Below are 14,148 nucleotides of genomic sequence, written 5' to 3'. Positions count from 1 at the left end.
CCTAAATTAACCACTTGAAGTGTACTTCATTGTCATTTAGCGCATTTACAGTGTTGTATATAACTGCCACCGATAGGATGGATGTATTTTTAATTTATTTCATTTGGATATCAGAGTCCTCATTTTGTTGAGAACTGAATCTGGCCTCTTTAACTAATTGAAATTTCTTCTTTTTCCCAGATATTTACAGAAAGCCTTTTGTGTTCCAGCCGCCTTGAAAATATCCACTTAGCTGGGCAGATGATGCACTGCAGCGCTTGTTCAATAAATCCACCAGCTAGTGGAGCCCATAAAGGGAAAACCCAGTACAGGGTCAGTTATGAAAGAAGTATCGACTTGGTTTTGGCTGCCAGCAGAGAGTACTTTAATTCTTCCACCAACCTCACGGATAGCTGCATGGATCTGGCCAGGTAGAGGAATTCTGTATTCTTCCCTGAGAGGGAGGAACAAGTCCGAATACACAGACTCCATTGTGGGTTTTATTCTTTCCTTTACAAAATATATTGACACAAGTACGAATTGACTACACCGTGTGGGGCAACAGTTATTTATCGTTAGAATACAGAAAGATAATGACGTTATGAATATTCATCAACTGTCTTGTGACCCTTTTTCTCAGCATGCCTTCCCAGTCTTTCTTGATGATTATCTGTAAGATTATACATTGCTTCTGTTAGAAAAGGTTCATGAGCTAGTCTGCAGATTCAAGTTCTGGAAATTTTTAGCACACTGAGGCAATGGCTGTGTGTTTTACATGACTCGTGATCTGTTTAAGGATGAGGGACCTGATGAGATGATTAAACTCTTGAGGTCCCTTCCAGGTGGAAATTTATGGACTGTGAATTCAGTTCCTCTTTTGGCCTGTTGTCCTGGAAGTTTAAGGCTGGTCTTTTAACTGTTGATTCTTTTTTTTTTTTTTTAGATTTATTTATTTATTTGAGAGAGAGAACATTGAGTGCAGGTGTGGGGGGAGGGGCAGGGGGTTAGAGAATCTTAAGCAGACTTCCAGCTGAGCACAGAGACTCAACCCCAGGACCCCAAGCTCATGCCTGAGCTGAAACCAAGAATCGGTTTCTTGATTGAGCCACCCAGGTGCCCCTTTTTACTATTGATTCTTAGGAGCTTTTTGTGTGTAAAAGGACATATGCCCTTTGCCTCTCTCACATGTTTAAACCACATTTTCAAAAGTTTTTATATGTAGAATTTATCTTTAAATTGCTATTCAAGATCTGAAGATTTTTTTTTTTTTTTTAATTTATGATAGTCACACAGAGAGAGAGGCAGAGACACAGGCAGAGGGAGGAGCAGGCTCCATGCACCGGGAGCCAGACGTGGGACTCGATCCCGGCCGGGTCTCCAGGATCGTGCCCTGGGCCAAAGGCAGGCGCCAAACTGCTGCGCCACCCAGGGATCCCCAAAATCTAAAGATTTTGATTGTTATTTTCTTTTATAATTCCTGTCTTGTGTGTCATCCTTTGAAAGACCTTTAATTCCCTTTTAAATCCTGTCCTAAAATTTTTACGTTGAAATTTTAGGCCCGTTTGGAATTTATTTTGATGTAATGATGGTGGTAGCTATTTAGGTTTATTTTTTCCTCCCGAATGACTAGCGGCTAAAAGCTTAAAGGAAACTTTTTTCCCCCAGTGATATCTTATTACAGAGAGAGCCATGTTTTCTTAAACCATGTTATTGAACTTGACAGAGTTGTTAAAAATAGTAAATTTTTTTTCTTCTCTCCTAAGGGATTGTATTTCTATTACAGATGATGAAAATATCAAATAGAATAGCTTTTGAAACTGGGAGTTGTGTTTGACCTAAATCTTTTTGGCAGGTGTTCTCACAGATCATTTTAAAATCTACACTTCCAATATTTCCCTTTTTCCTCCCACAAGGACATGCTTTAATTTGGAAAAAAATATTGTATGTGTATAAGGTGACACCAGACTGATGATGACCTGTGAGCCTGCATATATTTAAATGTTCACAGTTATATTTAATATAGAAAACAGCCCATACATTCTTACCAATGAAACTATTATGAACTAGTTTTTTTAATTGAAGAAGTAATATGTCCACAAGATAAAAATATTCAACAATACGAAGAAGGATATGTTTTACAATAATTCACTCTTTTATTCCCATTCCTCTAACTTTATCCCTCAGCTATCTTTTTAAGTCATTTTCCTGTGTACCCTTCCAAAATACTTTCTTAGATGTTAGCCTCTTCTTTCTTAAGTCACAAATGAGTGCTTACTGCTTGTACATACCTTTCTCTATCTCACTATTTTCACTTATGGTCTATACTGAAGGTTTTTTCATGAGTGCATGTAGGCTTGATCCATTCTCTTTTGATGGTTGTAGAATATCCCATTGTTTGACTTTCTAAAGAACTTAATTAATTCATGATAAAAATGCATTCTCTTGTATTTTATTTATTTATTTATTTAAAAGATTTTATTTGTTTATTCATGAGAGACAGAGAGAGAGAAAGAGAGAGAGACAGAGACACAAGGCATAGGGAGAAACAGGCTCCATGGAGGGAGCCTGACGTGGGACTCCATCTGGGGTCTCCAGGATCACGCCCTGGGCTGAAGGTGGCGCTAAACCGCTGAGCCACCCGGGCTGTCCCAACATTCTCTTGTATTTTAAAAACACTATGCTGTGGTAGTGAACATCCCTAATTATGTGTGGGCATGTGTGAGCCTATTTGTAGTACAAATTGCTAGAACTGGGACTTCGTGGGTTCGGAGGTAGTGCAGTAGAATTTTGGTAGATACTGCATGTAGGCTCCGTTGCTTGTTATACTTGAATCAGCAGTATATGTTAGGGTTCATCTCGTTTAAATTTTACACTCTCACAAGCAAGGTAAGCCTACATCCATCACTCAGTCATACAGACGTATCCTGGGGCAAAGGGATCTTCATCAGATGAGCCTTGATTTTAGCACCATTAGCCCTTCCTGGCCCAATCTCTGCCTCTCTTTAGTCTTGTGTCCCAGTGTTCCTCCACATGCATCTTTCAGGAAGTTAAGTTTTTATTTGTTAATGAAAATATTCCTGAAATACACTTGGTCTGAATTTTTACAAATGTGTTTATAAAGTATTCCACAGGTGTCACAGATTCTTAGTTTAGCAAAGTCACTTTCTTCTGTCTTCATCTCAGCACTGCATGACCAGTGGACTCTTCCTTATGATCAGAAAAACATCCTGTGCAATGTCTCAGGTTATCCTTTTTTCCTTTGGGAGTCAAAATTGTCACCAAAACGAGATATTTGTTTTTCCTATAAGAATACTAGAAATTATCTGAACCCTGTCTCCTTTTTTAAACCTTTCTCATGTGATTATTACCTTTGGAGTCAGCAGTAAAAAGAGCATTGAAGGCAGAGTTAATGTATTTAGCTTCATACTGTGATGCCATTCCCTACTATCAGTATGACTCTGGAAGATCACTTCACCTCCCTGAGCTTCAATTTTGGCTTCCTTAGGAAGCAGGTGATGCTATTTGCCTATCACACAAGGCTTGCTATGAGGATTAAGTAAGATAACAGAAAGCATTTAGCAGAATTCCTGGACTATAGGAGGTTTTTGATAAATATGTGTTGATCTCATGTTGTTAAATACAGAAAGGCAACTTAGCCAAACATATGTTACTTCTTATTTTTAAAAAACTGATCTTACTTCCCCTAGGTGCTGCTTACAGCTGATAACCGATAGACCTGCTGCCATTCAGGAGGAACTAGATCTTATCCAAGCCCTTGGATGTCTTGAAGAATTTGGAGTAAAGATCCTGCCTCTGCAAGGTGAGTTTTTTTATTTAGTGTTGCATTATTAATATTAACCTATTTAGCATTGAATCACTAGCGTAGTTCCTTTGTAGTTTTTGGAACTAAAGAATACTTTTGGTCACTTAATCCATTCGCAATAGATCCTACCCTCTGCCCCATTTTTCAAAGGAAATCTTAAGTGGACATCTGAAAGAAAAAGTAAAGCTGACATTTTATCATAAATTTATTTTGCAAGTTCTCAGTTATGAGAATATTAATTATTATCAGTATTATTATCAGTAACTAATAATAAAAGGAATAATATTATCAGTAACAGCAGCGAGGCTATTGGATAAAAACAAATGGGGGGTTATGGGTTAGAGTTTCAGATCTCCCATCAGTTTTGATGTAGTTTATTTTTGTATTTTGTTTCAATTGTATAGATTTTGTAGTAGCAGTACATGATAATAGTTTATTTTTTTTATACTTACTACAGAATATTCTTTAATTAAGTGGATACTATTTTTTTAAAAGGGGAAATGACAGGAAGTTCTTGTTTAGAGTTTAATTACTAATGATATCTTAACAGTGTTCAAGTTCTTCTACTGAAATGGTCAAGTCCTGTAAATACCACCTCAGATAAGCATGCTGATATGCAGTCACTTGTCATTACTGCTCTGTGTTGTGAGGACATTGTGTGTCTCCTGGTGTCCTGAACCTCATCTGACACGTGGGCAGTAGACTTCCTTTTGCCTAGAACTCTGGGCCTCGGTGCCCAAAATGAAGTGGGTAGCTTGGTTACTAGCAGTATGCTTGGTGCCTCCCACATTATCTCTTTTTTTCATTCTTAACCATGGAAGTGTTTGGAATTCGGAGTTAAGGGAGGTATTTCCATCTCTGGTTTTTGACAACTCTTCACTGGAATTGTCTCTGTCTTTTCTTTTTTTAAAAAATTCCTGATACTTCTTGACAATGGAATCCTGTTACAGGTTGTTACAGGTTCCTTGATGTCTTTGTCCTGTGTTTTTGAGGGTTTTGAGTCAGATGGATCTTAGGGGATATAAGTCAGTAGAGACATTCTCATGTTTTCATGTGAGTTTCCACTGTAGTTTTACTAAAAAGTAAAGTTCTGCTTATTAGATAAATTTATTAGACTTATACAAGGTATTGTTTTTGTTACCTTGAATATCATTGGAAATAATTTCTACAGGATTATACACATCCTGTAGCATCTTAAACAAATATATTTAAGGAGATTGTTAAGTCACTGGAAAATTCTGTTTAGTTGTATTGCTCCTGTAATGTTTCAAAGCTTTTTAAAATTATGAAGATAAATCAGAGTTACTAAAAATATTTTCATTTTATTCTCAAGTGCCTTAAATCATGAACTGTCTCCCTTGAAGCACTTACATTTTCAGTTGAAGTGTTTAGTGACTTGGAGTCTAGAGCACTATGAAACTTTTGCCCTTCTTGTATCTCTTATAAAGCCAACTCCTTATAGCTTCGACTCTGTGTATATGTGTGTATTTAGCTACTGATTTAATCCAGAAGGATTGATGTAATACAAAAAAACTTATTGCAGTCCCCCAAATGCTAATGAATTATTTCAGTTGACTTGAAATAATAAATTGAGCTCTAATTTTCTCTGGTGCTCAGTTAGCAATATTTTTCCTGGCAGTATTTGCACATCATCTGATGGGCTTGAAAGTCTGCAACCAAACCTGCTATCCTGCTGTTACTTCTGAGAAATTTCATGACTGAAGGGTGTTTTAAGAAAGATATTTGCTTTCATGTCTTGACAGCTTTCCAGCTTGATATATTGATTTAGAGTTTCCTATTAGAATGAATGTCAGAAAATCTTCTGTATGTGGAGAATGGGATATTGCCTTTGTATCCTGTTTATTGTGTTTATACCATAGATAGAATTCAGTTTTAAGCTGCTTTTGTATTCACTGGGAATACTGGACAAAGTAACTTGATGTTTAAATGTTATTGTCCAGGGATTTTTATAGTGTATGTTGTTCATTTTGTCACTCTGCCTTGTTTTAAAGCCTTCTTTGCTTATACTTGAGGAGTTGCTACCAAGCGAAGGCTAGTGGTACTAGCTTTGTTATAATTAAAGAGTTAATAGAAAACAGGAACAGAAATACATGAAACTGGTTTCATGTGTTTGAATCTCCTACAAGGTGTCTGTGTGTGTGTGTGCCTGTGTGTGCTTTTCCCCATAATTTGGGTGTTTACATTTTGTGTAAATTATTCTTCTTATTCACATAAGCAGAGTTAGGAAGTTTTGGCTGTCTCTCATGCTCTTCCTGTAACTGGGTAAGTCCGTTTGCCAGTCTCAGCATTGAGGGTAAAGCCAGCCTAGAGCCATTTACCACTGGGTAACTGGACAGGTATCTGACCTTGTTTTTTGTTTAAGTTTTCTCATTTACAAAGTAGGGATACGGATGAGCACCTTCTAGAATCACTTGGGAAGCTTACAGCCATATGTCTACAGTGCTTGTGACGTTGCAAGAGCTCTGCAGTCAGTTGTCACCTGTCACTTTTGTTACTTCGCACAGAGGTTCTGGTTTCTAACTGGTGGTGGAATTTTGCGTCTCCTACCTGCTTCATTCTTCCTCTCCTCGTGCTCCTCCTTCTATGCTGCTTTCCTTCCATTCAGAATCCACTCAGTTAGCTTCTTACCCTATTCCAGACTCCAAAATGATGAAGGGAATAAGGCCTACTTCCTGACACTGATGAATAGAGTCTAAATTCTGATTCTGCCCCTGTAAGCTGTGTGACCTGTGCCATCTTCATGTTTTTGAACTTCACCTTCCTCAGATGGAGGTGATAATAAAATATTCCCTAGAAGGACTAGGAAGTTATATCTTGAAACACTGAAAAGTTGTACATGAGAGGATCCCAAACTTCATAAGCATTTTTATGAATATGTCAGTAGCAGTAGTAATAGCAATAACAAACATATATTCAGTTATTTTTATGTTCTAAGTATATTTATAGACATTTATTCCCCAAAATACCTTATGAAGTTATTGTTTCTAACTTCCGATAATGAAATCACAGTTCAGGGGGTTAAATAGCTTGCTTAGGGTCACACAGTAAGAGGTGGTGCTGGAATTCAAACCTGCATTTGTAAGCAGTAGAGATGAAACTGTATGAAAGTAAAGGATTTGAGAAGGAAACTCGGGTGTTCTCATTTATCAGCTAAGTGACCGCTGACTTCCTTACCTGTACAATTCAGATTTATTCCTCAGCAGTGTTGTTGTATACTTTCGATGCCATTCACTGTCTGTGCTTCATATAAGGTTGTGATAAGTTTGTGTTTGGCATGTGTATAGCTGGTCAGTAAATGCTGTTTTATGCATTTATTGTGTGTCTGTGTGCATTATAGTTTTTTTTTTCCCCCCAACACTGGATATATATTTGTGAGATCCCACAGGAAAGTGAGAGGTCTTCAGCTATTAAAAGATGCATACAAGCATATCCATATTATTAGTTCCATTTGAAAAGGAATTTTAGGTGTAAAATACCCCTTTCCTTCATAGAAATATAATATCTAAGGCTAGAATTTACCTGAGAAATTACATTTGAAATATAATTTAGCATATACTACAATAAGCAGTAAAAGAGAATTGATACAGTGATTGTCCAGAGGCTCAAATAATAAAGACATTTGAATATGGCAACTGCACTCTTAGAATCCCACTTTCCAAATTTACTTAATGTACTTGAAATATTAGTAGTTATGTCTTGCTTAGGGCTAGAATCAGACAAAGAACCAAACTTAGAACATTAGATAAAATGAGGATCAGTTGCTATATATAGTTCCAGTTTTCTACTCTGATTTTATTGAGCTAGAAAAAGAATGGCAATAGTAAGGAAATTCATTTACTAGAGTTATTAAAACCAGAGTTTCTCTAATTCATCAAATATGGATATAAAAGCATCTATGAAAACCTCAGGTATGTGGAGTAATGATGAGATCTATGATGGGTGTTGTTTTGAAAATCAAATTAGAAACCGGCAGAAAGTACCTTTCTCATAGTAATTGAATCTGGAATATTGAAGTGGTACTACACAATTTCTTAAAATAACATACAAGGAGAAAACCTCATAAAATAGTAGCAGATGTTGAAGAAAGAAACTCCAATTTTTTGATTGAAAATTTGATTTGAAATATACTGTATCAGTTAATTTTTGCTAGGCTGTGCTATCGTAGGAATCGCTAAAGCCTCAATGACGTGATAGCAAGTTGATTTCTTGCTCACAGGCATTTCTGTAGTACTACTTCATGGGATGGCATTCTCATAGGAGGGGTGAAGATCATTAGTGGGATTCCATGGTGACTCTTAAGAAACATTGGTTCAGAAATGGCATATGTCACTTCCACTTACATTTCATTGCCCAAGAAATAACATGGCCAAGCTTAACGTTAGTCAGGTGAGTATTTGGGATACAAATAATTATAGTGGATACTGACAACAATAATACAGTCTCCTGAAGTTAGACTTAGATGTAGATGTTAGCTGTTATGATGAAGTAAGTAACTGAAGTCTACATCTACTATCTTATGTTTTATAGTAAAGGCTGCAAAGGATTAGTGTACTAGCAGGTGCATAAATATCCATCTTAAAATAACCCAATGCACACTGAAGTATTTAGGAATAAAACGATAGGATATATGCAACTTATTCTTGAATAGTTCAGAAAAAATAGATGTGTGTGTTTGTGTACTTGTGTGTGTACATATGTGTGAGAAGGGAGGGCTCACATGTATGATTGTACATGTGCGTGTGTAAATGGAGCACATTATTAACAATTGATTATTCTTGGCAAAAAGTATATACTTCTTTGTACCATTCTGCCGAGCTATCTGTAAACTTGAAATTAAATCATTATGAAAACTTAAAAGAGCCCACTCCAAAGAAAAACTACCACCTCTCTCCTTAATCTCCTCAACCCCTGGGCCCTCTGCCCCCTGTAAGAAGATTTGGGAGAACACAGAATATTTGGGAGATAGCCATGGATTTGGGAATGGATAAAGGAATGAAGGCTTGAAAAACATTTAAGGGGCTGGGTTGAATTCTGGTTCCATCACTTTTTCGGTGACCTTTCTGTACGTTGTTTCTCTGAAGATGATAGCACCTACCTTGTGCAGGATTAATATCTGTAAATCACTGACAATAGTGCCTAGGACATAGGTCATATTCATTTTATGTCAGCTGCTATCATTAGAGTTGCTACTATTATATTTATGGAGGTCCAGCCACCCAGGTAGTGCCATGCTTCTTAAATGTTGACTCCTTTCCCTTAAATAAATTAAGTGTCCTTAATTGCCTCATAGTGTGAATTGGTATGATCAGACTTGTTTTATTTTCCTAATATCTGGCTTAAGTGAGAAGATTGGACCTGTTTGGAGAAAGGTTTAGAAAGGTTTACTAAATTAGAACAGTGAGCAGTTTGAAGATTGGGATGATGAAGTAGAGGTAGAAAATGCGTATTTGGAACATGGAATGGATTTTGGGGTGGAGGGACGTAAAGTAAACGGGGGCACTTGTGTAATAGGAAGTATGTGAAGTTTTCAAATACAAATACTGAGTTGTTTAAAACTTTCCCTAGGGCCTTGCATGGCATTTGAAAAAGCGACACTTTTTTCTTAGCTTCCGAATGCCAGTGCATTTGCTGCTTCCGCAGTTTGGTGACAAAAGGTCCTAGTAGGTAGTACCTTATTTATTCAGAAGCAACAATAATTTTAACTTCTTAAAAGTAATTGTATCTTACTTCTTTTTGATCTGCAGGCTAACAGTTTTCATTGTTTTTCTTACCTAAACTTGTACGGTCCTGATGCTCTTTCGTGATGTTCCTAGTTACGAGTCTTTAGTCTTTGTTTTGTAGTGCGATTGCGTGGTGATCGGATCAGCCTCATCAAGGAGTGTATTTGCCAATCCCCTACCTGCTACAAACAGTCTGCCAAGCTTCTGGGCCTTGCTGAGTTGCTGAGGGTAGCAGGTAAGTTTTGAATGCTGGATTGCAGAGTAAGGTTTCCGCGTTATTCTTGACATCCTCCTGGGCAAACATCAGAATACATGCTTGCAGGTGTCACAGTGCCATTCTCGAATAAGGATTTATCTTTTCTTCAAAGATCACCATGTTATAAAAATATATACCCATACTGAGCTGCTGTCCATCTGCCCTTTACCGAGGATGGACTCATTCAGGATGCTGGGAGATGCTTGTGAGGTCAGGAGTAGAAGCCGGGATTAGCCTTTATAACCAAAAAGCTTAAATATAGAGCAAGTCAGCCTTACCTGCTTACCTTCAGTGTCCAAATTTGGCATGATGTTTTTGAACTTGAGCAATTTCCTAGAAAAATTTGTGCATTTACTATTTGGTGGGTTTTTCACACAGGTGATTATATTTCATCTATTAAATGGTAATGACGATGGTATTTTTCTCATTTTACGAGGGAAATTGGAGATCAGAGACGTTCAGTATCTTGCCCAGCAGGGTTAGATAGCAGACTCTGGCTTCCAAGGAATGTCTTTCTGACTCTGCCTTTCATGCTGCTTTCACCACACTGTTCTGCTTACCAGAGTCCCTTATAATTTTCTTTTGTATTTTTGACTTAACACATATCTCTACAAGAAAATTTGTTGGCCAGATGTTTTATAAACTATGGTTTGAAGTTAAGCTTTCCCAAACCACATATGATAGGCTCCAAAATAAGTGGGATTTCTGTTTATATTTTTAACTTTAATATATATATATATTTTTTAGTGTATTAGAGGACTGCATTTATTAATGTTTTTAAATCTTAATGTAGATGACTCATTCATAGTTTTAGTAAATTTTTCTGTGTCAGTTGTCCTTTTCTAGTCTGTCTGAAAGCAGAGCATTAACATCTTTACCATGGGCCCGTTGCAGCTTTGGAACCCACCACCCATCATGAGGCATCTTGGATGATGGGGGAGAAATTGGATGTAGGTCAGAAGACTGCTTCAGTCCTGACTGTCCTGTATGCTTGCAAAGTAACTTTCAGTCTAGTTTTAGTCTCTGGAAAATGGGAATGATACTCCCTGGCTTCAGCTCCCACATATACAAGACAGCAGCACCCCCCCCCCCCCACACACACACATACACCTGCAGATGAGTTAATACCTATAAAAGCTCCTTGTAGGGGCACCTGGGTTGCTCAGTGGTTGAGCATTGCCTTTGGCTCAGTTGTGATCCTGGGGGTGTGGGATTGAGTCCCACATGGATCTCCCTGCAGGGAGTCTGCTTCTCCCTCTGCCTATGTCTCTGTCTCTCTCTGTGTGTCTCTCGTGAATAAATAAATGAAAAAAAAATTTTTTAAAGCACCTTGTAAACTTTGAAACACTTTGATCAGGGAGGATTTTCATAAGGAAATATCACGGAAAGTAATGAAACAGCTCAGGGATGCTGTGAGCATTTTTTACATACATATGGAGACTTAATTTCCATTTTTGTCCTGTGTCATGTTGACATGGAAATAGGAATATCAGTGATCTTGGTAAATTGTAGGAATTTTTAATAGGATTAACAACATTTCAGCCCCCTTCTCTACTCTTTTTATATATTAGCTCTTTGATGATGCACAACAGCCTCTTGTTAGCTACATTTTACAGATGAGGAAATGGAAGCTGAGACTTGTGCTGGGTACTTTAGATACAAGGTTGTGGTATACACAGCTTCTGCCCTCTGGAAACTCAGAATCTTAGAGGGCTGAGGAAGCAGATGATTATGCTGTAGCACAGGACAGGATGTGTACCTGGCTTCTGCATATAGGTGTTATAGAGTTTGGAAGAAAGGAAATGCTAATATCTTGCCTGGCCAGGAGCTTAATTAAGATCCCTTAATTAAGAAAGGGATCACAAGGCTGGTGACACTTGCCAGAGCCTTGTAGGGCATTCTAGTTATCTATTGCTGCTTTATAAACCACCTTCAAGATTTAGTGACTGAAAACAAAATCATTTAATTTTTACCTCCTTCAGTTCTGGAGATTGACTGGGCTCAGCCCGGCAGTTCAGGATTTTTTATGAAATTGCACCCAGATAGTGTCCAGGGATGGGCTGGCGCATCTCAAAGGTTGCTTTACTTACATGAATGGCACCTGGTCTGGGAAGACTTAAGTAGCTGAGGGATAGAATAGCCAGGGCTGTATCTTTTCTTTGTATGGTTTCTCCCTGTGATCTTTTCCGTATGGTGGCTGTGGAGTACCACGACTTCTTAGATGGTGACTGAAGGCTCCCAGAGTCCATGTTCTGAGAGAAACCAGCAAAAGCTTCATGGGGTTTTCTAATCTAGCCTTGGAATTTGGGCAGTTTCATGGCCATCATGTCTTCTTCATGGAGGCAGTCACATGTGCCCTCCCTAGTTTAAGGGACCTATGTATGGGCTCCACCTGAGGGCTGGGCTGGGGATGGAGGATTTGCTTCTGAGCTGGCTTACTCATTGGGTGGTTGGAGGAGACCTCAGTGTCTTCCTGGCTGGTGGTAAGAGGCCTCTCAGTTCCTTGTCACATGGATCTCTATAGGGCTTCCACACTGTTCTGTCAACATGACACTTAATTGCCTCTCAAGCAGTTTAATTATAAAAGAGGAGGAAGGTGTAATGTCCTTTATGATCTTGTCTTAGAGGTCATACATCATCACGTCCACCTTACTCCATTAGAAGTAAATCACCTACCAGCCCCCATCAAGGGGAGGGGCAATGAGCTCCATCTTTAGAAAAGAGTGTCAGAGGGGATCCCTGGGTGGCGCAGCGGTTTGGCGCCTGCCTTTGGCCCAGGGCGCGATCCTGGAGACCCGGGATCGAATCCCACGTCGGGCTCCCTGCATGGAGCCTGCTTCTCCCTCTGCCTGTGTCTCTGCCTCTCTCTCTCTCTCTCTCTCTGTATGACTATCGTAAATAAATTAAAAAAAAAAATTAAAGAAAATAATTAAAAAAAAAAAGAATGTCAGAGAATTTGTGGATGTTGCTTAAATTATATTTCATATACCCAAAGCTTTCTCATGCCATCATTAATCTTATCTTTCAGACTAAATATGTGAGTCAATTTCTTTAATAGATGTCTTATCAGGCCGTAATCTTGACTGTTAAGAATTTATTTTGTTTGGTTCTGTTTGTAGTATTTTTCTAGATCATTCTTTTAGATTATTTTTGGTTATGTTTTCCCCTTTACCCACTTGATCAGATTGGAACTTTCCAGAATTAAAAGCAGTTAAATATTTGAACTTTGGACTCCAAGGTGACTAAAAATTTACATTAACAACAACAATAATTCTCATTTTATGCTTTTATACTTGTCTAAGTTACTTCTTACTGTGTGTCCCTTATAGCAGAGATATGACTCTTACATAGAATGTGAGGAAATAGGAATAAAGAAGTTAATTGATTGAAGACAACACAGTTCAGAAGATTCTCACTTTGAATCCTTTACTCTTACCCTTTGTTTCCACCTTTTTTCTTTTGGTTGTTGGATGATGGTAATCAATGGATCCTTAAAGTCAGCTGATTAGGGGCTTTAATTATATCTACAAAATATCTCTGCAACCTAGTCAAGTTTTCTCATGAAAAAAAAAAAAGTCACCCCTGGCCCTTTTCATTTTTTATTTATTTATTTTTAAAGATTTTATTTATTTATTCAAGAGAGACACGGAGAGAGAAAGGCAGAGACACAGGCAGAGGGAGAAGCAGGCTCCATGCAGGGGGCCTGATGTGGGACTTGATCCCAGGTCTCCAGGGTCAGGCCCTGGGCTGCAGGTGTGCTAAACCGCTGAGCCACCGGGGCTGCCCTCATTTTTGATTTAGATATTCTGAATAAATGCTAACATCTTAAGAGTATTATCTACAAAATAGGTTTTATGTAAAGTGTGATATGTACATTTATTATTTAGAAACTTTTTGCATATTGCATTTCCAGTGTTACATGGGAGTGTTGCAGAACGTGGGTGTATTATTCCAATAATATTATGAATCATAGTTTTTTACCATTTTTTTTAAAAAAATCTTTTTTGATTAGCTTAGGCAAATATGTGCATTTTATTTCAGCCTATGCAGCACAGGATGGAGATTAATGGTGACCTATTTTAAAACTTTCATTCAGACCTTTCTTTAATATGTTTATCTTTTCTTTTAAACCACATTATAGCTTAAAAAATGGAGGGTATTTCCTTTTTTCTTCTTATTTTTTCTTTTTGGAAATACTGAAAATAATTTTAAGGTTTCATTACCTCAGTAAAATGTAAAATCTGTTTTACTCTCTTTTTTTTAGTTCAAGTATACCAGTTGTGTTTATGTTATAACTTTGAATCATTTGTCTTATAATTGAAAATTACATTCTGGATAGAATCTCTACT

At 37.7% G+C, this 14,148-nt stretch overlaps 1 protein-coding gene across 1 annotated transcript in view; it reads left to right on the top strand.

Annotated features, from left to right (window-relative positions):
• The window catches only part of NBAS (NBAS subunit of NRZ tethering complex), a 322,484-nt gene that overhangs the window by 158,244 nt on the left and 150,092 nt on the right, over nucleotides 1-14,148 (top strand). Inside the window, exons 30-32 of the mRNA XM_055327484.1 lie at nucleotides 181-410; nucleotides 3,687-3,799; nucleotides 9,665-9,778. Coding sequence (XP_055183459.1) covers nucleotides 181-410; nucleotides 3,687-3,799; nucleotides 9,665-9,778 — 457 coding nt within the window. The remainder of the gene's footprint in view (nucleotides 1-180; nucleotides 411-3,686; nucleotides 3,800-9,664; nucleotides 9,779-14,148) is intronic.

The sequence above is a fragment of the Nyctereutes procyonoides genome, unplaced genomic scaffold (assembly GCF_905146905.1).
Source record: "Nyctereutes procyonoides isolate TBG_1078 unplaced genomic scaffold, NYPRO_anot_genome, whole genome shotgun sequence".
Classification (NCBI taxonomy): domain Eukaryota; kingdom Metazoa; phylum Chordata; class Mammalia; order Carnivora; family Canidae; genus Nyctereutes; species Nyctereutes procyonoides.
Note: the sequence above shows the minus strand (reverse complement) of the source record. Positions and strands in the feature narration are given on the sequence as shown.